Here is a 27,665-nt window from a genome sequence, read left to right on the forward strand (position 1 = left end):
TTTGTTTTCTCATGCTCCATTGGATCCCACATCCCTTATCCCATAGAACAATTATACTTTTCCCCTTTCAGCAGCATTTATGCGCTTCTATTTGGAGATTCATGTCTACAATTAAAGTCAAAAGTACAGTAAATGACAAAGTGAATGTTTTACACCCCCTCTCTCCCTCAAGCTGCTAAAGTGGAGTGTTCATGATGCACCTGATTTAGGGTGCAGTTGTGATCTGACTGACATCTTTTCTTTCTTTAACGCAGGTCACACCCAGAGGTCGGATGGTGTCACAGAGTCCCTACACCCCTCCAGATGGGGGCTGGGGTTGGATGATTGTCCTGTCGGGGTTCATGATGAATGCACTCTGCTATGGTTTCATCCGCTCCATGGGAGTCTTCTTCGTGGAGTTTGTCCACACATTCCATAAACTGTCCAGTGAGGTGTCCTGGATCTCTTCCATTGCCTTAGCTGTTCAACAATTTGCAAGTGAGTGACATGATGGGTGAGGCAGTGATGGACACCCGAGAGGGCAGGTTGGTCAGTCAATAGCTAGAGCTCTAAGCACTAGTCTGTGGTTACTGTGTAGCCAGATGAGCAAGGCATGGGGAGGGCCAGAGAACAGGGAGGGCAGGGCTTTGAGAAGCAGCTGCCTTGAGAGAGCAGGGCTCTCAGGGGGCATGGTTTTTTAAGGGAATAGAGTGAGAGGGAATGGCTCCAAGATAGCTCAGTACTGAGAGCGCATTTATCTGAGATTGCAAGACTTGGAGAAGGAATGTCTCTCTCAAAAGCCTTTTCAGAAGGCATGGCTTTGAGAGGACGCTGCACTAAAAGAGGTGTGATTAGAGGCTGCAGGATGGCCAAAACTATGTCTGAATTGGTACCTGGATTCCCTCACTAGGGTGGGAGAGGGTTCTCTGGAGGAAGTTCATACACTAAACAAAAGACAGATTAATCTGAGCTGCACTTTTAGTTATGTCACTTGGCATCAGCCTGACCAGATTGCTCCTCAGTCTGATCTCCTGTCCTGATCATGCAGCTGTGCCTCCTCAACTTGTCAAGATGGCGTTTTCTTGCAGACTTGCATAGGTATTGCAAGATTACACTCCCAGGATTCAGTCTGGTGATGAGCTTCTGAGACTGTCTGGCTTGCTCTATATGCAGTTAATACAAATTTGTTTGGTCACATACAACTGTTTCCTATTGAAGGGACACTCATCCAAGTCCAGAGTATGCCTAAAATGCGATGTTAATGTATGAAAGAGTGTAGTCTGTGCAGTGAGGTTTAGTACCCAGAGAAGCACACACCCATAAATTAAATAAAGGGAGGTAGGACCACTCAGGGTCAGATTCAACACAGAACCCAAGGGTGTCATGTCATCCTTGAAGTAAAGTACGTGTAGACCTTATCACTCGCCCAAAGGGCCCACTTGCAACCCTCCACTGATGACAATACTGCACATGTGAGCACCTGCCATTGTGGGGGCAGGAGAAATATGGACTTTACATGGTTGATGGTTGTGCAACATGCCACCAATCCTTCTTGTTTAGTAAGGATGTGGGGGAACCCAATATACCCTTGGAGGCTTGGGTAGCAATGATAATGTAGGTAGAGTTGCCTTCAAGGGGTTTCGTTTGAACAGAAGAGTTCTTTTCTCTGATTCTCCAGTTTAGACAGTAATGAATACTATGGTCTTCTATCTGTGGAACATCAAAACAATTCTTTTCTATATTTCTACAGATTCAACACCAATAAATACTGTGGTCATCTATGTGCAAATCAACAGGTTAGGCATTTAATGCACAAACAATTTGATCGAAAACAGAAAAACAAACACGGGGTTATCTTTAGAAAAGTATATTTTCTCTTTTTGAACGATTTAAAGGGTACATTCAACTCATAGGTTGATATCAAAATGCAAACAAATGAAAAAAGGTACATCCTATTTACACCTCAATTTCATAAGTCAAAATCCTCTCCTAATAAAATCAAATCGGTGACTGATATTTTCACTAAATAAAACAGTCACTTGATGTAAATTAATACATAAGTAGTTGGATGATATAGTCGACGTTTCGGTCTTCTATCGTGCAAATCCTTTAGACCATCTTCAGGACAAATATAATCCGCATTATAACAATGACCCTTCCAGAAATTTAAACATTCAAGCCTTGGCACTGCCGCTAAAACTCCAATGGTGGTACTTCCAATTTATACTCTGTTATCTTCAATTCTCAGCCCATTCAGAATATGGTCTTCAATTGGTCTCTTTTTAGGCCGGTTGTCATCCTAGTAGTTTTGAGTCAATTTGCTTAGTAAAGCTGATACAGATCCTGGCAGTAATCCTCTCAGTCTGAAATCCTTCTTGGGCAGCTCCAGTGAGGTCACCAAGAATTGCACCAAGAATGCCCAGCTCAACACTTAACTGCAGGGCACAGCACAGGTACCAGGGCACCTCTGCAACCTCCACCATCCAAATAACACAAGAAGGTGGGCCTCGCCGCCCTGGGCTGCAAATGCCAACAGACCTGGAAAACAAATGCCATTACATAGGGCACATTGCCAGTGAAGCATTACTTGCTGAAATAATCCAAATCCACTGAGGAAGAAAAGGGCAAAACTCTTGCCATGTGCACCAGGGAAAGCAGAACACATACAAAACAGGACAAGCAGACATAAATGTGGTGAAGGTCATGAAAGTAAACCAATAACCCAGCTCACCATATATTTAACTGGCTGCCAGGCACCTGATTATGGTGACCAAGTGTGAAAAAATACAAGAGTCCAAGTGCCTACTAAAAAGCAGATATATTATATATCAATGGGGATACCCAATAGGTTATAAGACCTGGGTTGAGTATACGGTACAATACAGAGGGTGGTCTAGTAGCACACTATGCTTAGAGAATAATAAACAATTTTGCAAGCATTCACCAATAGGAATTCTAGAAGTCGCTGTTTGCAATTCCGTGCATTTTATTTGCATTTGTCAGTTGGCAACGCAGTTGCTCTTTCATTTCAAAATTATAATCAATATTTGCAAAAGGGGGTTGGGGTTGGGCGTGTAGTCAAGATCTGGTATTAAAAGAGGTAAAGCATACTAATTATCAATGAAAAACGGAAATGCTTAGAAATATCAGGACACCACATACTCGTGCCCATATCTAACCAACAGGATGGCAACTGACTTATAAGTCGGCCCGAGGTTGGACTTGATAAAGTCAAACACCCATTGTTCACGGCAGCTGTTTTTCATTGATAATTAGTATGATTTACCTCTTAAAAACCAGATCTTGACTACTTGGCCAACCACAACCCCCTTTTTTAATTCACCTGTTTTTTCATCTGTTTCTTTCAGGGTTATACTGTCCTGCATTGGTGTTCCGTATGTGCATTCAAGGCTGTACGCCTACCCTTTGACTGAGTAAGTGGCATTTTGGCACAGGGCTCTCTACATTGGTGTATCTCTCATGTAATTGGATACATTAGTGTTCTCTCTGTCCTTTAGGAGCTCGGCTGAGCCCAGTACTGCCGAAACTCTTCCAGTGTACAGGAAACACGCTGGATGATTCATTTCTCAGTAATTCTCAATACCCCTTACATACTTTTTTCGTCCATTCACCTTCCCTGAAACCCTTGGGGTTCTTTTAACATTTTCCATCATTTATTTTGTTTAGGTTCTTTCCACACTCACAGTCCTGAGGAAGACCCCAACCTAAGGTTGAACTCACCTAGTGTATCCATTCGGGGTCGAAACATCGACTTTCCATTCAACTCACAAGTTAGGACAACTCTAAACTAACGGGATAGTGTCTTCAGAGGGCTCAGAATGCTGCAGCCCGCACTCTGCTCACCCTGCCAAAACACTGCTCCGCATCACAGGCTCTTGTTTGGTTGCACTGGCTCCCTGTAAAACAGAGAATCCTATTTAAGACCTTATGTGTAGCTCACAAAATTTTACACGGACAAGGCCCTAGTATCCTGAAGGGACTTTGCACCTTTTATACCCCGACGCGCAATCTTCGCTCTGCAGATCTCTAAATGGCCTGTACTACGAGGGTACGAAGGAGTAGAGCGGGAGGACGTTCATTTAAGCACAAGGCTCCACTACTTTGGAATTCTATCCCTCTACAAGCACGATCCACTACGCATCATCAGTGTTTCCGCAAGCTAATCAAAACTTGGCTATTTTCATCAATCTAACCTGCAGTGCTGTGGAAGCCGGTATTACACTCCCTCTCCACATGTAGCCTCGCAGCCACTCAGTCATGCATGTATGTGAGCGCTGGGACGCCCCGTTGCTGGGGTAGCCATGCGCTATATAAAACAACTTAACATAACATAACATAACATGAATTGCTATGTGTATTCTCTGGAACATTTGACCTTTCACTAAGGCCGGACTAGTACCAATATGTGATATTGACGTATATATGTCACACTACCCTGTCCTTGTCCTTAAACCCCCACCACTCAATCACTATCACCATCCTTCCATCCACCCCCCATCCTGAGCATCTTTCATTTTCATTTTTTACAAATATTGATTATAATTTTGAAATGAAAGAACAACTGCGTTGCCAACTGACAAATGCAAATAAAATGCATGAAATTGCAAACAGCGACTTCTAGAATACCTATTGGTGAATGCTTGCAAAATTGTTTATTATTCTCTAAGCATAGTGTACTCAAAAGCAGAGGCAACTGTGATATCCAACATGCCAGTGAGCCATCTACTCACCCACCAAGTTCTACCACTGCACCAAGGCATAGCTGATAACATTTAGAATGTCACCAGAACCACAGGCAAAGCCCCAGGCAGAGCTGTCTCCATCCCCCAAGGCTGACATGAGACAGCCCCATGACCATGTTCTTAGCATGTCACAGTCTATGTTAGGACTCTCCTGCCTTTCAGTGAACCCACAGGCCTTGCATCCGCAGCACTAAAATGGGGAAAATGGCTGAGCACACTTGATGATTACTTTCAAGCTACCCATGAGAAGGAAGGCCTTGTGAATTGTTCCCTACACCTGTACATGGCAGGGGAGGAGGTATTAAAGCTTTTACAGAACCTCCTTAATGAGGAAATGAACATGAATATGACAGGGCAGTATCTGCCATGGATGCTCATTTCCACTTACAACTTAATCCAGACTATTTGAGATTCAAATAATGCCAATCTTGGCAGAGGGAGTTAGAATCAATTGACTGCTTCTATGCACTCATTTGTGAAATGAGCAGTACATTCACAAATAGTGACTCAGTAAGAGATCAAATAATCAAGGGATGCTGGTGATCAGTGTTCAAAAGGCTGATACTTTGTGAGGCAGGTATGCCTTTAGATGCCATGGTCATACTAGGGATATTCCATAAACTATTAAATGGCCAGCTGGAACAAATGGAATCAGCGCTAACTAAAATCACCATTAAAGCCCGAACCTCAGCCTCAGCACCAAGTAAAGACTGGAATAGTTGATGCCACCCGGTGGGGGGGGCGGAAGGGGGGGGGGCAGGGGAAAGTTTTACGTGGCCTGCAACAGTGATGCCAAAGAAAACCTAATGCAGGCACTGTGGTGTCAAACCTCACCTGATTCATCTGTGCCCAACTCTGCTGTGTCCCACACAAGAAAAAACATGGTCAAATTGTGGAAAGTCTAACCACTTTGCAAAGGACCTATTTGGTGCCCGCCAGCAGCCCAGTCCGAGCACACCATCTACCAGAGGTCATAGTCCTAGGCAGAGACCTTATCAGCATCAACAGCCGAAGATGATCTAAAGGGGAAGACAAAGAAGCATTTCTCATCTCATATGCAAACAGGTCTGCAAAGTGAAGAAATTCTTAGCATAAATGCACAGGGTGAATAGAAGGACTTTCAGTTATAGTTCTTATGGATTCACATGCCTCATTCAAAGTAATGGACAAAATCGAGCATATGCAATTTAACCTTAGGCCACGGCTAGTACCCATCAAGACAAGAATATTCGCCTATAGAATGCTAATTCCAATTTCCCTAGCTGGCACGTTCACAAAATGATCTACCACACAAACTCGACAGATGAAGCTAAATTTCAGACATAACAGACAAGGAATCAGGATGCTCATCAGCTGAAATATGGCTAAAGATTTAGGGATTATTTTCTTCACCTGAAGCCTCAAAGGATGCAATGTTAACAACATCCTTAGAGAATTTGCCAATCTGTTTGAAGGACTTGCCAGCTTAGGAATTAAACAAATCAAAATGAATATAGATAAGCCCAATAAACTAATTGCCTTGGTGCATTGAAGAGTCTGGGCCCGATTCACAGAATTAACTTAAGACAAAATCGTAAACTTACTACTTTTGGTATTCACAGAATGCACTTACTGCTTTTGGTATTCACAGAATGCACTAACTACTTTTGGTATTCACAGAATTGATTTACAACTACTAACTTTACGTCTGCACTCGGGCCGGAGATTCCAGCCCAGAGGCGGAGCTTCCGGCCCGGAGGTGGAGATTTCGGCCATGGCTAAATCTCCGCCACCGGCCGGAATCCCCACTTCTGAGCCGGAAGCTCCGCCTCCGGGCCGGAAGCTCCGGCCTGAGTGCGGACGTAAAGTTAATAGTCGTAAATCCATTCTGTGAATAACCACAGGTATCACAAAGTGACAAAGGACACCAAGCCAGTCTTCCATAAAAGCTGACATTCCAAATATAAAAATATGCATCTGGAACATAAACGGTCTGACCAGTAAACTAGACGACCCAGACACACTAAACTACCTAAAATCATTCAACCTGATTTTACTCCAAGAAACCTGGGAGGATAAAGAGTTCTCTCTTCAAGGATACTCAACTCAAATCCATCCAGCCATTAGAAACTCGTATTATGGTCGCAGCTCATAAATACCTTGGCCTATTATTAGACAGCAGAGGCTCGTTCAAACCACAGCATGAGGCTATAGCACGGAAGGGTACTACTTTCCATTTCTCAATGAAGCCGTTAAAGAAAGTGCTCCCTGATCGATCATTTGATCCCCTCCTACAGGTGATTAGAGCACGCCTACAGCCTATGCTAACATACGGAAGTGAACCCATGCAAGGGAAAGATGCTAATGCTCTAGACAAAATAATCAGCAGAGCATATAGGGCAATCTTCCGTCTGCCAAACTATGTGTCTCCAGCCCAAATCCATCTCGAATTCGGCATCCAAAAACAAACGGTGGAGAGAAGAGGCACCTACATAAAATGCTGGAGCAAAATCAAAGGCGAGGAACAAGGAACCCTAAACGCTCATCTATGGACAGAACTTTCAATACGATCAAACTCTCCCGCTAAGAAATACCTTTTTTTTTTTTTGTAACTTTTTATTATATGAAACAAAAGGAAACAACACATCAAACATATAACCAAGGCAATACAGTAATAATACAGCCATTAGGTCTGCGCTCAAGGAGGACGGGAGATACATGAACACAAGAAAAAAAAGATTCTTTGAATACAGATGAGGGGAGGGTGTCAGCGGTAGAATTGCATATGAACAACACAATATATGACAGCTAGAAGGAATGTAGGTCAGGGCGACTGGGAAGGACTAGGAATAGCAGTGAGTGGGGGCGTACAGATATCTCCACGGTATGAGTTCCACGGGTTCCAAATCTTCCCCCATTTTTTGGGCCTGCCTCTTGCCATATACACTGTCTTCTCTCTAAACATACACCAGTCCAGACTCTCCTTCCAAGCAGTCACTGTAGGCGGCCTCGGGGACCCCCACAACTGTGCAATATCCCTCTTCGCAACCATATTGGCCAGAGTTACCCACCGCAGCTGCGACACGTCATAATCATTCGGACCCCACACATTCAATAAACATTGTCGGGCTTCCGGCATCATCACAACACCCGTTACTTCATCCATCACCTCATGTATACGTTTCCAAAATCGCACCACCTCAGGGCATTCCCATATGATATGGAGATAGGTGCCAAGGAGACCACACCCACGCCTACACATGCCATCCGTGGAGTAGCCCATATGAATCAGATGGGGACCGGTGACATAGATTCTGTGGAGGATCTTGAGTTGGACCAGACGGAGGCGGGCCGGAATCGCCACCTCCCTGGGAGAGGAGATCACGGACTGCCAGTCCTCATCATCCAGTTCAATACCATCCGCGATCCAGGCTTCACGAAGGCGATCGAGCAGACTGGATCGGTCATTAATCATTTTCTTATAGAACAGTGAGATAGTACTGTCTGGCACATAACCATCTAGGATACGATCTTCGAGGGGGGAGGAAGCTGGAATATCACTACCCACTGGCAACACAGAGTTCAGAGCATGGCGCACCTGGACATAACAACATTTTTCCCTGTCACTCAGCTTATACTCTATTTGCAGATCCGGGAAGGTCTTCACCCCTCCTTCAACCCAGAGATCACGCACTTTACTAATACCGATCGTGTCCCATTTATCAAATCCCTTCGTCTTCCATAGGCCACCCAACTTCGCGGAGGCATAGAGCGGAGCTGCACCAGTTAATTTATCACTCCAGCCCATAGCCGGCGTTATGCTATGCCATACCCGCACGGCTATGGCGGTAGGTCCCGAGAGTTGTGAACGGGAGGGTCCCGAATAAAGCGCCCTGTAGTAATCACCACCCGGTAGCAGCCACTTATCCATTTCAAATGCTGGATTCAACGCCGGGCCATACATCCCGTGGTTGATGGCAGCAAGGTGGGAGGCCCAATAATACCTACGAATATCCGGGAGCGCTATACCGCCATCATACCAGGGAAGTGTCAATTTTGGAAGAGCGATACGTGAACGTCCGTCCCATATTAATTGCCTCTGCAACGATTCTACTTCCCGAAAATATTTCGACGGGATGACATCAAAACTATTCTGAAGTGCGTATAGGAACCGCGGTAAGGACATCATTTTCAAAAGGGCCGCACGCCCTAGGGGAGATAACGGTAATGTACGCCAACGTGCTACATCGGAGCGCAAACTTTGGAGTGGGGGGAGTAAATTACGTTCATAGAAAACCGCCGGATCCACGAGATAAACACACCCAAGTACTTAAAACCAGACTGCGACAACTGGATGGGACATCCCCGCGGCAAACGAGGGACATTACCCGCAAGTACATAAATGTAGGATTTCGACCAATTAATGATAAGGCCCGAGTTCTTTCCGAAGGAGTTAAGTACGTCAAACAATACGTTGAGCGATTTTTGGGGAGATGTAAGGTACAATAAAATTTCATCCGCGTATAAGGAAATGCGATCTTCAAATTCCGGCGTCCAGCGTGTACCCTTCATCAAAGGTTCCCACCGCAGCCAAGCGGCGAGTGGTTCCAACGCCAGAGCAAAGAGGAGCGGGGACAACGGACAACCCTGCCGCGTGCCCCTCCCAAGAGTAAAAGGCACGGAGACACGGCCATTGACCACCACCTGTGCCGGTGGCGTTTCATACAGTTTGACCCAACCAATAAAACCAGCGCCGAATCCAAATTTGGCGAGTACCGCCCACAGATAAGACCATTCGATTGTATCAAAGGCCATTGTGGCGTCCAAAGACGCCAAGATGGCCGGTTCACGCAGTGTTGGGGCCCTCGCAAGAACACCATGCAAACGTCGCAAATGTAATGCCGTGTTACGGTGCGGGATAAAACCCGATTGATCCGGATGAATCAGGTCGCCAATAACCGTAATCAGACGATTAGCAAGCAGTTTGGCGAGCATCTTGGGCTCCGCATTTAGGAGCAAAATGGGTCTATAAGAGGAGCAGCGATCCCGTGGTTTACCCTCCTTATGGATCACCACAATGGTCGAAAGACGCTGATCCCTTGGGAGGGAGCCACTGTTTCGCGCAGCCAAAAACATATCGCGGAGATAGGGAGTAAGAGTATCAGGGCGTAATTTATACAGTTCAACAGGAAGGCCATTGGGACCCAGAGCCTTGCCGGAACGAATGGAGCGTAGCGCGAGAGCCACCTCATCCACCGAGGGCGTGGCATCCAAACAGTCACAATCCGAGTCCGACAAACATGGAAGTGCTATATCTCGAAGCAACAATTGCGAATCCTCCTCGGGCCTGTCGGACACCGAGGTATAGACCTCTCGAAAATAATCAGCAAAGCATTCAACAATTTCAACAGGGTCCGTTACACGCACACCACCACATGTCTCAATCACCGGAACCACTCAACTCGCTCTCTCCCTTCTGTCCAGCCAGGCAATCAATTTTCCTGCTTTATCACCCACATCATATAGCCGTCCCTGCTGTTCCCTACTCATCGTCTTTGCCGCATCAGTAACCAAGGTTTTATATTCTAATTGTTTAAGGCGGAGGACATGTAGTGCCTCTCGAGACACCTCTCGTTCCAATGCAGTCTCCATGTCTGTGATTTCAGTCTCGAGCTGAACAATCGCCTCATTCTTACATTTCTTAGCACACCCCACCAAAGACAATGCTTGTCCCCTGATCACAGTCTTAAAAGCTTCCCATAACGAAACGGGCGAGGATACAGAACCAGCATTCTCAGTAAAATACAGATCAAATGATGTAATCAATTCAGTGCGAGTCTTAGGGTTAAGAAGATACCAGGGGTTAATCGGGGCTACCCTCCCTTCGGCGCCGATGCTAAGATTAAAATGAAACCAAATAGGGGAATGGTCTGATATACCCCGGGCCAGGTGTCTAATCTCTCCAATCGAGGGGGACAGGGCAGCCGGTATCAGGATATAGTCCAATCTAGAAAGACTACCATGAGCTCTCGAATGGAAAGTAAACTGGGATTGCTCTGGATGCATTAGTATCCAACAATCTATAAGTCCCAATGTTTCCAGGAAGTCACCCAACCAGGATTGCGCAGCAGGAAGATCTCGGGGCGGATAGCGGTCTATTCTGCCAGAAATGACGGAGTTAAAATCACCACCCAATATCAAAGCACCCTCCGGTAGACCCAGAACCATCCGCCCCAGGTCCGTAAATGTCGTGGATTGTAAGCCCGGGGGGACATACACCGACACCAACGAAATTGGTTTTCCCTCCCACCGCCCAACAAGTGCAACATATCAACCCCTGGCATCAAGGATCACATCATCACCCTCGAGGGGGAGGGAAACCCTAAGTAAAATACCCACTCCCCTAGAACTAGATGTAAATCCGGAATGGGCAGCAAGACGATAGCCCCGTCTATTAAGAGCATGACAAGTATTTCCTATTAAGTGTGTCTCTTGTAGCAAAACGACATCAGGCGAAAGGCGCCGCAACAGCTGCATAACCACCCCTCTCTTTATCCGATCACCCAACCCATTCACATTCCAGCATTATACCCACAACCCTCTACCCCCATCCAGAACCAAAATGAACTCCCATCGCAAAACGAGCGTCACACCAATGTCAAAGATAATGAAAGTACCTTGCCTTGAAAAAGAAAAGACAAACAATCCCAAAACATGTCCCTCCCTCCCCCCAAGGTTCCCAACACAACTCCCCCCCACCCTGCACCCCTGCACCGACTCGAAAGCCACCCCAATTTGCAGTGTGCCTGTCACCCTAACACTTACAAACAAAGAACTAATCTACACAAAGAAAACCCCAGAGGAGGAAAGGGTCCCGCCATTCCCGCTACCTTCCGAGATACGAATGGAATGATCAAAGAAGTCAGTGAGCCTCAGCTGGTCACTTTGAATAGTGTTCCGGACACAGGCACCATAATCATTCTTGGTCCATCAGTCCCCCCTCAGCACCACCAGCATGTTCCTGGCCAGTACGGTGAGCCGGCAAAGTGTCCAACCAGCCACACGCTTCCTCAGCCTGACAAAGAAGAATGTTCAATTGTCATATTCAACACGCAGTCGGGCCAGGAATAACATAGCATATTTTAGTTCCATGTCTCTTAGTCGCTGTTTCACCCCTTGAAATCCCATTCGTTGTTTCTGGACCGATTGAGAAAAGTCCGGATAAAAGTTCACAGCAGCGTTCTCGAACTGCGTAGGGCCGCTTGTCTGTGCCGCCTGCAAAATGGCGTCGCGATCTCTAAAGTTGAAGATCCGTGCAATAATCGGACGGGGGGGAGGAACCGGGCTTCGCCTGTCCCCCTGGCACTCTGTGCGCATGTTCGATGGCAAAGAATTTGCTCAGGCCCTTGGGTGCAAGATGATTAAGAATGAGGTCCTCCACTCGAAGATCAGTGGCGAGTGAACTAGAATCTTCCGGGACCCCAATAATACGCACGTTGTTGCGCCGTGCACGGCCTTCAAAATCCTCCAAGCGACGAGCAAAAAAGTCATTAGCAGATCTAAGGTTGCGCACTTCTGTTTGCAAGTCGGACACATCCGTGGTAAGGCTGGATGTCTTTAGGTCCAATGACTTCACCTTCTCGTTCGTCTTGGCCAAATCAGTTCGAATGAGGTTAACATCAATAGCCACTGTGTCCAACTTCAGAGCCAGGGCTTCATATTGTTGGCCAATCAAACACTGAATACCAGCAATGGCGCCCATCACGTCCTGTAGCGGTAATTCCGCCAATACAGCAGGATCGTCGACAGCCTCCTCCCGGGTCTAAGGGGCACCACCAGGGGATCCTTTAGAAAGTGTGTAGCGGTCCATGACATTCGTCTGGGTTGAACCTCCACGGGTGGTGGTTTTGACTTTCCGTTTCTCACTCTCAGGCTTGCCTGCCATGGCAAGCTGGGTACCCCAGAGGGAGGCTTGGGATCTGGTCCAAATGGCTCCTTAAAATGCACACACAAGAATACAGGAGGCGAAGTTGAGCCAATTTGAGTCCACAGCCAAACAATCGCTAGCTCGAAGCTCAATGAGCTGGCATCGGAGCTCGTCCGATCAACAGACACACCGCAGATAGGAGACAGTGCGCTGGAGAAACGAAACCAAAAGTGAAGTGAGGCTGTGGTCTGATCCCATCAAGCCGTTGTTGTTAAATTACGACCTGGGCACTGCTACAACTCAAGGTCCAGGCTGTTCCATGGAGAAGGCCGCAAAGTTCAGGACGACAAAACTCGGGGACCCCGTGTCCGATTTCGACCCAAAAACCTGCTAGTACATCAGCCGGGTTGTGTCTTCAAAGAACTTCCATCAAATCAGGATATTATCCAGGATAAATGCGGGAGGCAGCGAGGGTCCTCGGGAGCCCTGTGCTCACGCGGCCATCTCAGATGCGCGCAAAGCTCCTTCACTAAGAAATACCTTTTAAACTCATTGGAACATCTGGATTTAACTAGCCTTTGGGAGTCATCAACTGACAATAATAGTTTCAAAAAGGTGGTAACAAAAGTCACTAAACTGATATCATCTATTGAAGATAAAGAAACCCTGGCCAAGAGGGCACATGGATGGGCCGGGCTGAAAGATTACAACACCTTGAAACCGCAGGAACATCTGAAAATGGGTCTCACGCTGAAGACAAAAGAAACATTTCTAAACCTGCGTTTTGGAATTCTACCTCACTTGGCACCATGGAAAAGGAGGCCAGACGATCATCTTTGCCGTCTTTGCAAATCAGGGAATGAGGATTTAATACATATAATCTGCATCTGCCCTAACCTGATAGACATAAGGCGCGCACTACTTCGACCACTTTGGAATCAAAAAGGTATACCAAGCTGCAGGCAAGCTGTGATGATATGCTTCAAACCTGAAGAGGTCTAGCTAAACTGTAGACTGACGAAGTTTTTTGACATTGTGTCCACACGACTTAAGAAAGAACCAACCACATGGCGTAGTTACTAACAGCATGTAACAACTTGCTAACCAAGAAATAGTCTGCCAAGGTCCCGCCAAGTCAAAGCACGCACCAGCACATTGAGTCACACTTTTAACTTTATATGCAGATTACAGATATTGCAATCGAGAATGATGACCTAATATGGTTTTAAACACCTTTTTCCTTTAACAACATATGTGTATTTAAGTTTATAACGATTTTAACGATGTACGTTTTATATTGTGAGTTTTAATTAACTGTACAATAAAGTAATTTGAATACATTCTGTGAATACCAAAAGTAGTAAGTGCATTCTGTGAATACCAAAAGTAGTAAGTGCATTCTGTGAATACCAAAAGTAGTAAGCTTAGGATTTTGTCTTAAGTTAGTTCTGTGATTCGGGCCCTATGGTTCCACCTAAGTTTCCTGGTGGAGCTGGAATTGGAAAAACTGGAAACATTAGATGTTATTGAAGAGTCTCTGTCCCACCCGATGGATGTCATGCATAGTGGCTACTTCAAAACAAAAGCAGCCAGGAGACATCAGAATATGTATGGACATGAGGCTAGGCAACAATGTAATAAAAAGAGAACCTCATATTATGCGTATAATTTATGACATAATAGTCAACTCAATGGCGCCCAGAGCTGTTCTAAATTAGACCTTCACTCAGGATACCATCAACTGCTTCTCGATGATGAGAGAACCTATATAATGATCCTATCCACTCATGTAGAACTCAGAAGGTACAAAAGTTTAAACACTGATATATCTTTGGCAGCAGAAATATTCAATAAAGCAATTCATGAGACCCTCTGAGGACTAGATGACATCATAAACATCAGTAACATTATCCTGATATTTGGCTAAAGCATTAGGTCCTGCCCTCCAAAGACTGTCTAGATGTGGTCTTATGTTTTAAAGACAAGTTTCAGTTTTTTGGCTATGCATTTTCACAAGAACGCATCAGCATCAAGCCCAAGAAATCAGAAGATATCAAGAACGCACTGCCCCCTCAAACGCTTCAAAGATCTGCAGCTTCCTTGCCATGTGACATGGCAAATTAAGGTGGTCAATTTACACTAAACTTGGCAACCCTAACTAAACCACTTCATGCCCCCTCCAAAGCACAGGCCACATAAGAGTAGTTGGGCAAAAAACAAATTGCATTTCATAGCATTAAAGCTGCATTATTAGATGAGACCACAATGAAATACCTTGACTCACAAAAAGAGACTGAACTGGTAGTCAAAATAAGTCCAGTGGGCTTAGGTGCAAGGGAATTGAAGGACACAGGGGCACCCATTGTATTCCATTCATAAGCAAGACTCTTACTGAGAACTAGATACAGTATTCACAAATTGAAAGGGAGATACTGGTGATTAAGTGGGCATGCATACACTTTCACCTATACCTGGGCGATCACTCATCACTCCGCCATACATAGAGAAGTGGGCGCCACAGCTACTTAAAGATCAATTCAATATAGCATACCGAACCATAATTGACAATGCAGACAGCCTTAGAACAAATTAAAAAGACAAACCAACATGGAAGAGGACATCGACCTGGTGGTTCAGTCAGCAAGCCATATAGTGACATCGCTGGAGGACACCACATATTACAGAAGGAATGATAAGCACCTACATCTGGCATGCAGCATACTCAGGGTCCATCAAAGGAAGAACATCATTGCTGGCATCAGCATCTGAGACATAGCTAGTCAACTCATAGCTCATTTACAGCAGTGTAGTGAATACCCAAAGAACTAAACTAAGGGTTAGTGCTAGGAGGACATGAATGGTAATCCCTATATCATTCCAAGATATAGTGAACCATCCCTGTATCAAGCGATGTGGGTAAGATATGTAAGTAGATGTTTGAGGTTTAGATCATGACCTCCCTATTTTCATACAGGGTGATGTAAAACTCACATTTGGGAATATGGTGAGATAGTAGGTTTTTTCCACAGGGGGATTCTCTGTGTTCTTTAGACTAGGAACAAAAAGTATATTGTATTTTTCAAGAAAATTTGCTCTCAGTGAAAAAAGAACAGGTAAGATTAATAGAGCCCAGCCTGAGACTGTGGTATGTGTTACTGATAAAAGTTTCTGGTTTGGCAGTCAGGGGTTTACCTAAGGTTTTGCAGTATTTAGAGTCTTAGTACATGCATCTCATAGCCTGAGCTTATATGAAGCTCTCTTGTTTAGGTCTGTGGGCATAATAAGGTGATGGCTAAAAGAGAAAGACTGTTGATCTAAAGAAGCATATTCATATATGCAGCCTTACAGCAACACCGAGTACCGAGCCAAATGTGGAAGAAAGATACCATATTAAGTGTAAAATGCTTGCATTGGTAGGACCACACATTTGTTTGACAGCACACAGAGGTGCAGCTTTTCCCTTGGTGCAACTTCAGAATGAGTGTGGCAAATATAGAAAGACAAATCTTATTTAGGTGCATAATCACACTTCTGTTTAAAGTCACTTTTAGGTGAAACATTATCCTTGGGACAAAGTAAGCAACATTTTAGTATCACATTTAGGAGTGCAATTAATTTTGAGGCAAACCCAAAGAATTACCATTGATGATACTTCAGAAGATATCAAAAGAATGGATAATATAAAGTCTCTTTACTTTACTTCATGATTGCCCAAGAAAAAGGTGACTCAACAAGACTTAAGACTGCCTTGTTGAAAATGCGAAGAGGATAAGAAATTGTTCACAGGCACTGAAAAATAAACAAGCAACTCTTTCCGCCTAAGACAGAAATGCTTATTTTAAGAATTATCTGCAATGTTTTTCATTTTTATTTAGCATTTCTTTACAACCAAAAATATTTTATTAAAAGAATTATGCCAGACAAATAATATAGTGCATGTTCACAATTATGTAGCTCTTTGCATCAAATAATCCTTTTACTATCAATCAGAGTGTGTTGCTTTTTGTAGGGAAAACCTTATTTTCAAAATGGCTTCAGTGTTCACTAAATAGTCACTGCCAGCTTCTGCTGCTCCATAACACAATACTGCTCATGCATTGCAATGGAAGCAATAATTGGAGAAGGGAAAACACATCTGTTAGCATCATGATGAAACTGACCTGCTGCTCTAGTCTGATCCCAGATGTGAATGACATTGTCTTAAAGCAGTGGCTGCAGGAGGCTTAACAAAGGCAGCCAGTTGCTGATAGGGCTAATCCGAAATCCAGGAAGATGGCATAAAAAACATGGCTTTTTAAAAATCACTGATGCAAAAATGTATATTGACTATGACCTGAGATGATGTTTCCTGTTCTTTGTTGTACTTGCTCTAAGGTCTGAAATTACATAATTTTGATTTTCAAATAGTAAGTGAAAAAAACATTAGGATGCTATAAAACATATAAGCTTTTTAATAATTATAAAGGCTAATGTGTATATGGACCCTGGCCTGAGATGATGTTATCAGCTCTTTGGTGTACCTAACGAAGGGCATGGAGTTATATCATTTAGCAGAAACAAATGTATCAAATCTAGCTTTGAATGCACAGTACTGACTTCACACTAAAAACATACAAATAAAACTTTAATAAACATGTTATAATATTATTTGTGGAAAATATTCCACTGACAATAACTAAAATAAAATACATTATTGCTGTGAAAAATAAACAATACGTCGCTGGTGCAAAAGAATTGTCATTAAGATATATATAAACTGAAATCTGATATGGGACAACCTAAGAAATGTAAATCCACACCATGCCATTTGTGAGTACCGATCTGTTCCTGTGTTTTTCTTGCATTCTGGTAATTTAGCTTTGATTCTCTCATTACAACTGAAGGACTATAACATTTAATTAAAATATAAAATCAGGACTGTGTGACCTACTCACACAATGTAGCACAACTTAAGAACCAGGTTTTACTTCCGCTCCTGTCAGTAAAGTGTCACTCCAAGTGTCACAAATAAAGCAAGGAATGTCAACCACAAGCATAGGGTAAACAACCTTTACAACGCAACTTTTACCACGCAGTGCCTTTACAACGCAACTTTTACAACGCAAACTATTACAACGCATTGCGCTGGGGGCCGCTCTAGGATAGGGAATACGTTTAATGTACTATCGAACACCTTCCCTACTATCCACGGGGACTGGAGTTGGAATAGTAAATTAAACAATTCACTATCCAGCGCCTAAAAGCACTATGCGCTGTAATGGTATGCGTTGTAAAAACCGCGTTGTAAAAGCATGCGATGTAAAAGCATGCGTTGTAATGTCATACATCCCAAGCAGAGGGTAAAAACAGACTGGGTTACAAAATGGTTGACCTGGAAGGGGCTCTGTAAACAGCCCCTTTGGCTGCAGGTCACTGTTATGAGAAAATCCTGTTGCTCAAAGCCCAAATCCAACTCAATTCATCCATTAGTAATCTGACTCACCTTGGTGGCCCAGTTGAACCAGTCAAAACTGCACATCTCAACCAAACAAGTGAGTTGAGTCATAATTACCACCCTGTAGGATGGGAGATCAAGGAAGCAGAGAGAAGAAAGAGAAGAAAGTCACCCCAAATAAAGCCCAGTGAGGGAGGGAATCTGGAAACAAGAGGAGTAAACTCTGTACCCTTCACCGGAAGAGGTAACTAACAAATGGATATAATGTTCTGCACTAAAATCTGATAGTGAGGCAGCCAACAAAGCTCCTTCTTACACCAAACAACAATAGACTACTCAACTTTCACTATAGTCCTCCTTACTGCTTTTCAGCCCCCATGAAATGCTACTCTTGGCAGTCATATTGGGAGAAGGATTCCATCGATCCAGACTAAACCAGAGCAATTTACTCTATTGATTGAGCTGGAAATAAAAAAATATGTAGCAGATATCTTTAATTATATTGAAGAATGATTCTCTCACTAGAGCTGTATCACTTCTTTGAATGCTGCGATATGTACCACAAGAGTGCTGTAGCCAGAGCAAATTATTGCAAGACGGCTTGTGACCGTACCGGGCCAGATGTACAAAGCATTTTTCTGGTTGCAAATGGCCCGATTCACAGAACGCCTTTTCAAATGTACAAAATGCAAAATACATTCAGTCACTTGTTACCGAATAGCATATTTCATTTGTGATTCGGTATTTGGAAGGGGTGTGTTTTGGGCGTCCCTTCCAAATTCTGAATTGCTATGGTTTGTATTACTGCTTTGCGACTGAATTCTGGTTGCAAAATAGTAATACTTTACCACCATTTTAAAACTGGTGGTAAGCCATTCACAAAGGGGAATGGGTCACTTGGGGACCCCTTCCCCTTTGAAAATGTTAGAAACATTATTTTTGTGAGAGTCATTGCCTACTTTAAAAAAACAAGCATTTGCAATGCAATCGGTCTCATCTTTAGGTCCTTATATGTATTTAGCTATGCAGCACATTAGCCTGGGTGCTGAAACATCTACTGTTCTTTGACATGGAGGGAAAGTAAGCACCAAACTGTTTGACACGGCACACATGGAGAGAAATATTGCCTTTCAGTGAGAAATGGTATATTCCAAAGCTCTGTTTTTAATATAAAATCAGGGCCTTCGGTTGTCATATCACTGAAAACACAAGATTTGAAAAAAGTATTATTGTCTATGGGTGCTCGTGGAAGACAATTTCTGTGGACTGGAATCTAGAGAATGATAAAGTGATTCTGGTATTTTACAGACCTCCGCTGGTCGTTTTCAATCAAGAAAGTTAAATAGAGGCAGTTGCCAGAAAAATTAAAAACAAGAAAGTCCTTCAGCAGAAAGCAATTCTGGTATTTTACTGACATCTACTGGTCATTTTCTATCAAGACAAGTCCTAGGGCTGATCTCCAGACCCCACAAAGTACATACACATATAAGTAGATACTAAAGTATATACAAGAGGTCTCGAATGCTCGGCCTAATGAAACTGCAGAGTTGAATTATTTTTTTTTAAATCATCCCATTTTCCGTTAAGAAAAATAGTCTGCATTTAAAAAACAACAAGATTGCTTTATTAAAAATCAATCACAGACATGGTGGTCTGTTGATCTCAGTAGGCCACCATCACTATGATGGCTGCGACTCCTAATGGGTCGCAAATTACGACCTACCTCATTAATATGCATGAAGTAGGTCTATTTGTGACCCACTAGGACTCGTTAAAGAAACTCAAAAGAGTTTTATACATTATGAATACAGATTTCCTAATTGCGATTTGGAGAGAAACGCAATTAGGAAATCTGTATTCCTAATGTTTGGACATCTGACCCAGCATTATTTCATTATGTAGATGAATGTGGTTAAAAACAGAGCTAGAGCATACCCTGTGATCGCTGGCTCATTTACATAAGAAATGCAGCAGCGGTGCAAATTGTACAACAAATCTGATGACTAAGGGTACATTTTGGATACATTACATTAACCATTAACCATTGGCTCGACAAATCGAGAGAGTAATTAATGGATGATACACACACTGGATAATAAATGTTCTGCTCATACCATGAAGTTAGGTTGATTGCAGGTTGAGTTATTTCACCTGATGAAGACTAACCCCCAGATGCATCAAGCCCATATTCTGCGAATTCTAAATTGCGAAAAATACCGAATCGCAATTTAGAATTTGCAGAATGTGATGCATCAAGAAAAGCGACTAAAAAAAGTGAATCGCAATCGGCCGCAATTGCCGATAGCGATTTTCGCCAAATCGCATATAATTCACAGAATCGCCCGTTTTCCATGTAAAAATTGCGAACTCGCAATTACCGAAATCGCAAATTGCGATCTCGTTAATGGCGAGATCGCAAAAACGGGAAGTCGCATTTCGAGCACAATGATGACATCACAACCAGGAAGTAGGCAGTTCCCTCCCTCATTCAGAACACAGAGCCTGAGAGTGGAAGAAGCACAGCCCAGAGCTCCACAACAGACATCCTGCAGCACCACACCAGGACACAAACAACATCTTAAAATGTCCCGGGAAGCAGCAGGGAGCAGTGCATCAGGCAGAAAGAGAAAAATAAAATTCTCTGAGCAGGAATTGGAGTACCTCATCAAGGGAGTATCAAAGGACCATGACAGGCTGTTTGGAAAGGAATCCCGGAGGGTGCCTGAGGCCGACAAGCTGCGCATTTGGCTGCGCCTCCATGCAAAGGTGAACTCAGTTGCAGTGACCCAGCGCTCCATTGACGAGCTCAAAAAGAGGTGGTACGACCTCAGAGGACGTGCCAAAGAACGCATCACTGAGAGGCTGGGGGAGCAACTTGCCACCGGAGGAGGAGACCCCACAGTTGCACCCAACACTCCACTCGAAGACCTGGTGGAGGACATCCTCAATCCTGCAGCCTGCGTGGGGGTCACCCGGCTGGACTCCTCCCGACCCACCCAACAATCCCAAGGTAAGTGCCATGTGACTGCGACCCCGTCTCCTAACAATGCCCATGACTCCAGAGCTAGCCATTTGATAACCCCAGCAATGCAGGCCATGCACACCTGAAATGCACTATTGCATTGTGGGACGTGTTGTGTGACCACAATTCCCGGATAGCCACACACAGCCAGACCTGTCAAGTGAAAGATATTCCTAAAGCCAGTCAGGGAATGCAAGCCTGCATGCATGTAGCAACATCCCATGTGCAAGATACATATCATTAATCATGCACCCATTTACATCACAGGTGCGTCTGAACAACTCAGCACAGACAGCGAGGCCCTCCATATAGAGGAGAACCCTGAGGACACCGAGAGAGAGGGCCATCCTGCCCCACAACCCGGACCATCACTACCACCAGCAGCAGTACCACCACCTCCCCATGTGGATAGGGCCACCCCTGCAGCCACAGGAGCACAGCAACCACCCCATGTGACACCCATGGCAGTGGTACAGGCCACACCACCACCACCCAGGAGGCAGACACGGCGGACAGCCACTGTGCGATCTCAGTCCAGCGGACTGATGAGGCAGCCGCGCAATGTCTCAACACGCGCTGGCAGGGGGGAACATGTCCGAGATCCTGGGCTGGCCATAGAATGCTGGATGCTTGCTGTCCACCAGAAGCAGGCACAGCACTTGGCAGCCATCCACCTGCAGCTCAACAAAACAGCGCGAAACGTGAGCCAGATCACAGAAAGCATGCAGGTCATGACCGCAGCTGTCAGGGAGAACAGCCAGATCCTGGTGTCCCAGCAGGACATCACCCGCCGCCGCCACCGCCAGCTGCTAACCCGCCTGTCAGCATACACAAGATCCAATCATCTCATCGGAAATGCCACCTCCCATCTTTCGCGCCGCTCCCTTGCGATGCAGATATAGATGGTTCGATGCTGCCAGGACGTCACCAGGGCCCTTGAACAAGTCACAACAGCTGTGCAGAGTCTGCAGACATCTGACCATGGCCAAGCAAGTGGGGGTGATGATGCCAGTGAGGGCACTTCGTGTCACAGCAGCCCTTCCTTGCCACTGGTAACCGTACGACACCGCAGCACCAGGCCCACTGCAGCATCACGGGCCAATAGTGTTGTGGAGGACGTGGAGAGGCGACTGGGTGCGTCCGGCCGGAGGCTCCAGCGACTGTATGAACTCTATCAGCAGGGCCATGCTGATTAGACAAGCACGCCCTCTTCTCTATCATGGGGCTGTATGAGGAAATACAGTCCTCATGTAATTTGTAAAAAATTTAAAGCCACATTATTGTGAAAATAACAATAAGAATTTATAGTCACAAGTAAATCCGAATCATGTCATTATTACATTTGTCATGCATGAGTGCAGTGTTGTGTGAGGGGAATGGGTGCACTAGAAACAGTTCATTGTGATTTGGTTGTGGCGCCTGTGTCCTTCTGCAGGATTCTCCCCGCGTGCATGATGCACATGTGCAGGTGGGCGGTTGTCCCCTTCCGACTCACTGCCAGAGATCCCCACAGGTATCCTCCGTAGGTAGCAATATTGTGGAGTATTGCACACACGGCCACGATGCGGCAGCAGACCTCAGGCTGGTATTTGAGGGCCCCACCAGTTTTGTGTAGGATGCGGAATCGGCTCTTTAAAAGCACATATGTCCGCTCAATGCAATTTTTAGTGCGAATGTGTGCAGCATTGCAACGCTGTTGCTGTGGTGTGGCAGGATTGAGGTATGGGGTGAGGAGGTACTCACGGAGGTTGTAGGCGCTATCACCTGAATGAAAGGAGCAGAGGGTAAGTGCCTGTTATGTGCAGCTACATGGTCTCGATGTACTGTTTGTTGGCATGTGTACTTACCTAGAAGGTGTCCAGCCTGTACTTTGAGTAGATGTCCTCCTCAGTCTGGCCCAGGAGTGTGATCCGCTGCCGGAAAATTCGCTCCTGGATCCTGCGTCTGTTCCTGGCTGCAGCCTGGAGCCTTTGCCGCCTTACCACCATGTAGAGTCCTGGCATTGTGAATGTCCTCATGCTCCTACTGTGTCTCCTTAAGTGTGTTTGTTCAGCCCCGCACCTGTAGCTAGTTAGAATGATTTTATTTTTTTTACTTTATGGTTACCACCTGGTTTGAGTTCTCCTTAACTTGCGCCTCGCAAATAGCGATTTTGAGCTTTTTCGCTAATTGCGATTTTTCATGCATTTGGTTTGCGATTATTTTGCGATTTCGCAAATAAAATCGCAGAATGATTGGTAACTCGCTATTTCAGAATCGCAAAGGGGGTTCCACCTTGATTCTGCGATTTTATTTGCGAAGTCGCAAAATATATTTAGCGATTTCGCAATTTGGTGGTTTTTCATTACATGAATTGCGGTTCATGGAATTGCGATCGCAATAGCTGTTTCGCAACTATTGCGATCGCAATTTGTGTTGATGAATCTACCTGTAAATCAATCTGTTTAGGTTTGGCATTAGCCACGACCTTTTGATTTTTCTAAAATTATGTGTATAATTGTAATTACTTATGGGTGGTTTAAGCCAGCCTGCTTCATCCATTGGCCTATAGTTCTGTCATTCACATTTTTCTTCCATCCACTACAGCATACAACATAGGGAAGTGGGTCATTCCGCTACAGGCAATGGCTAACTTCACAATGGTTGATAGCATTCTGACCATTCACAAGAAGCACATTCAGAAAGAAAGTAGTTCCCTTTAGTGCCAGTGTATTTTGTACTTAATTATTATTACTTTAGTGCTGTCATACCCCCAGATGCATCAACAACCCATTTTGCGATTCCTTAATAGCGAAAAATACCGATTCGCTATTAAGGAATAGCAAAATGGAATGCATCAAGAAATCACAAAAAAATAGCGATTTCTTAGAATTCCTTAATTGCGACTCGCAAATTGCGAGTCACAATTAAGGAATACCTCCCCATTCATTCCTATGGGCCTAGAGGCCCACAGGAATGAATGGGAAGACAATCTCAATTTGCGAATCGCAATTAGCGAATCGCAAATTGAGATTGCGATTTCAAGGGTGCAGGGGTGTCCAAAGGACACCCTATTGCACCCCTGAAATTGATCTGTGCACATATGTTGCGCACACACATGCCCTAAGGGCATGTGTGTGCGCAACATGAAAGTTTGAAAAATGTACTTTAGTGCATTTTTCAAAGTTTTTGCAAATTACCATGAAGTTGTTCTTCATGGTAATTTGCGTGCCCGATTAGCGAATTCGCTATTTTTAAAACTTTCATGCATTGCATTTAAAGAAACTCAATTTGAGATTCCTTAAATGAAAATAATTGCAATTTAGCGATTTCTCAATTTGCGATTTTTGCATTTGGGATGATGCATCCCAAATGCAAAAATACCGGTTTCTTAGAATTCCTTAATTGCGACTCGCAAATTGCGAGTCACAATTAAGGAATACCTCCCCATTCATTCCTATGGGACTAGAGGCCCACAGGAATGAATGGGAAGACAATATCAATTTGCGAATCGAAATTAGCGAATCGCAAATTGAGATTGCGATTAAAAGGATGCAGGGGTGTCCAAAGGACACCCTGTTGCACCCCTGAAATTGATCTGTGCACATATGTTGCGCACACACATGCCCTTAGGGCATGTGTGTGCGCAACATGAAAGTTTGAAAAATGTACTTTAGTGCATTTTTCAAAGTTTTTGCAAATTACCATGAAGTTGTACTTCATGGTAATTTGCGTGCCCTATTAGCGAATTCGCTATTTTTAAAACTTTCATGCATTGCATTTAAAGAAACTTAATTTGAGATTCCTTAAATGCAAATAATCGCAATTTAGCGATTTCTCAATTTGCGATTTTTGCATTTGGGATACCGGTCGCAAAGGGGCAGATTCTGAGAATCTGCCCCTTTGTGAACAGATTTTTGTTTGATGCATCTAGCTGTTTGTGTTTAGAGCCTAATGTGATAGCAGGGTGCTTTCTAACATCACTTCATATTGTTTTTGATGTAGAAAAGGGCACATTCCAGCCTTATCATTTCCTATCTGCTACTATTGCTGTTTTAAATACCTTTTAGAGCTGTCACTGTTTATTTGACTTCTGCTATTGGATAGCATACCAGATTGTGTCCAATTGAAACTGTTCTTTATTAAGGCCCTTATTATGATGTCTGTCAGACTCGTTTCATAACACCCTTGTGGAATTTGGATGCGACAGCCCATAGGGCGGACGGAAACATCCATTTTACAATTGTAGCCTGTTTTTAAACATCCCTGCACCTTGTGGCAGGCACCATGCACATGGTACAGGGATGTTTAGGGGGGCACCAGAGGTGCCCACCCAGACCCCATAGCAGAGGGCCAGGGGGGAAGGTGGCCATGTTAGTGGCCCCCAAAGTCACCTTCTGACAGCCTTTCCATGTCGGAAAGGGCGACACAGAAAGGCTGTGGGAAAGTAACATCACAATCAAGACGGCAAAGCAGAGGCTAGCTCCGCCATTATTATGGGATTATGATTCCTTATGACCCCTTGAGCTATTCGGAAGCGCAGTGGAATCCGCCTGCTGGTTTCCCTCCGACTGTCAGCATTGTAATACAATGTTGGATGGCTTTCCACAGACATCGAAATCAAACCCATAGTTGTTATCTTTTTAGTATGCACTCAATGAAGATAAACCCTATCTATCTTTGCAACTCAATCTGTCTTTTCAAACATCTATACTTTTGTAACCCTCCTTATCTTTGGTACCTTATCCATCCACTTATCTAAGCAGCCCTATCCATCTACCTATTTTTGCAATCCTATCCATCTACCTATCTGTCTTTGCAATGCTCCCTATCTTTGCAACCATCTCTATTTTGCAATCCTTGCTAATGATGCATCCCACTCTAATTGTAATAAAGATTTACAAGAATTTAAAAAAAAAAACATTGGCAAAGTAACCAGCCTGATAGTCAATGCCAGACCTATTGGCTTTGCCAATGCTTGCTTTTAATGGTCATTACATAAATTGAACATCGAAGGGAAAATGTAAATCTGTGTTTCCATTCATTCATTCTTTTCTGCAAATGGTTTTCCAACAACATTACTCCTCCATCTACATTATCCATGGCTAGCTCTAATCCCAATGTGCCTATTCATATATCTCACTTTCTTCCTCTCCTTTCCCACAAATCCTTCCGCAGTCTTGTTTCTGCTCCATTCCTCACAATCAGCTGAAGAAACCATTTGTAATGGTACTCCCTCCACTACCTTAATCAGAGTTCATAAAAACCTAGTCTTTGCAGTTCAGCTATCCCCATCAAGAATACATTTCAGTGAATATATTGTCAAATGCAAATATATAATTGCTTCTCTGTAATGTGTAAGGGTGAAGCCTAAATTGTGCTGCTCTAATTCCCCCTCTGAGGACGATGTTAGCCATCACAATCAACATATGAGTCTTATCAAACAGACCAGCTCAAACCCTGATGTTTTCAACATTTTTCGTCTAGAGTTTTTTAGGTATTTCATTTCTTCCTAAAATCTAAGCTCTTTTCCCTAGTTTGACATCCTCTCTCTCTCTTCTTATCCCCCTTCTTTCCTGCTTCTTTTTTTTGCTTTTATACCTTTGTACCCCTTTTAGATTACAAAAGACAAATTACACAAAGGGCAATTATCACAGGGGATCTCAAAATAGAACCGCATATCCTACTTTCAAGGTTTTCAAACCATTTGTCTACTGCAGCAAATCCCCATTTCCAATTGCTTCCCAAGCACCTGTAACTTCCAATTCCTCTAAATCTCCCTTAAACTCTATAATATTCATAATGTATCTCATCACCTCCTCACTCTTGTCAGGTATATAGGTACATCATTGCTGAACCTTTAGCATATTACAGACTCTGCTCTCCTTCGCGAGGAGGATGACTAACGCAAGGCGATTCTGCATTACTGTAGACCTTATAGCTATCATTTCAGTGTCCACGGCTAATGATGAATTTGCAGTACTAGTAACTAACTTATCAAATATAGTGGACCACTTTCTAATCTTAAGATCAATTAAAACTACTCCTACAGAACGAATCAATGCAGCAAATATGTCTCCAACTATTTCAGAACCACTGCTGCTTCTTTTGCTTTTAACTTGTGATCCCAATACAGGATCATCTAAGTGTTCTACATGCTAAATCTTCGGAAAGACTATTGCCAAGTAGCATGTGTATTAAAACCCTCATGGCAATGTAAAATATGTGTAATCCCCACAAAACATAAAAAAACTCCAGGAATAACAGGATCCTGACCTCCCATGCATAATGTCCAATTTACTCCATATTCACTAAGTATACATATTTTACCTTGTGATTCCAATCTAAAGTTAGCGCAGGTATAACTCCTCATTATTATTTTTTATCAATCATTAGTGAATTTTAAGCATTTTGTCCCCCCTCCACAGCCTTCCATATCCACGCAGCAAAAATAAATAAAACAAAGAAGAAGCACACAAAAGTCATAAATACTTAAGATGCAATAGAAAAGCCCCAGCCCAACATCCATCTAGTGAGAATTATCAAGCACTACTGGCCGATCACCCCTTATCACTTGTTTCC

General features: G+C 43.9%; 1 protein-coding gene across 1 annotated transcript in view; it reads left to right on the forward strand.

The window, feature by feature from the left end:
- Positions 1-272: 272 nt before the first annotated feature.
- LOC144798741 (monocarboxylate transporter 13-like) overlaps positions 273-27,665 on the forward strand; it is a 148,971-nt gene continuing 121,578 nt past the window's right edge. Inside the window, exon 1 of the mRNA XM_078669763.1 lies at positions 273-477. Coding sequence (XP_078525889.1) covers positions 273-477 — 205 coding nt within the window. The remainder of the gene's footprint in view (positions 478-27,665) is intronic.

This window comes from Lissotriton helveticus, chromosome 12 (assembly GCF_964261635.1).
Source record: "Lissotriton helveticus chromosome 12, aLisHel1.1, whole genome shotgun sequence".
NCBI lineage: Eukaryota > Metazoa > Chordata > Amphibia > Caudata > Salamandridae > Lissotriton > Lissotriton helveticus.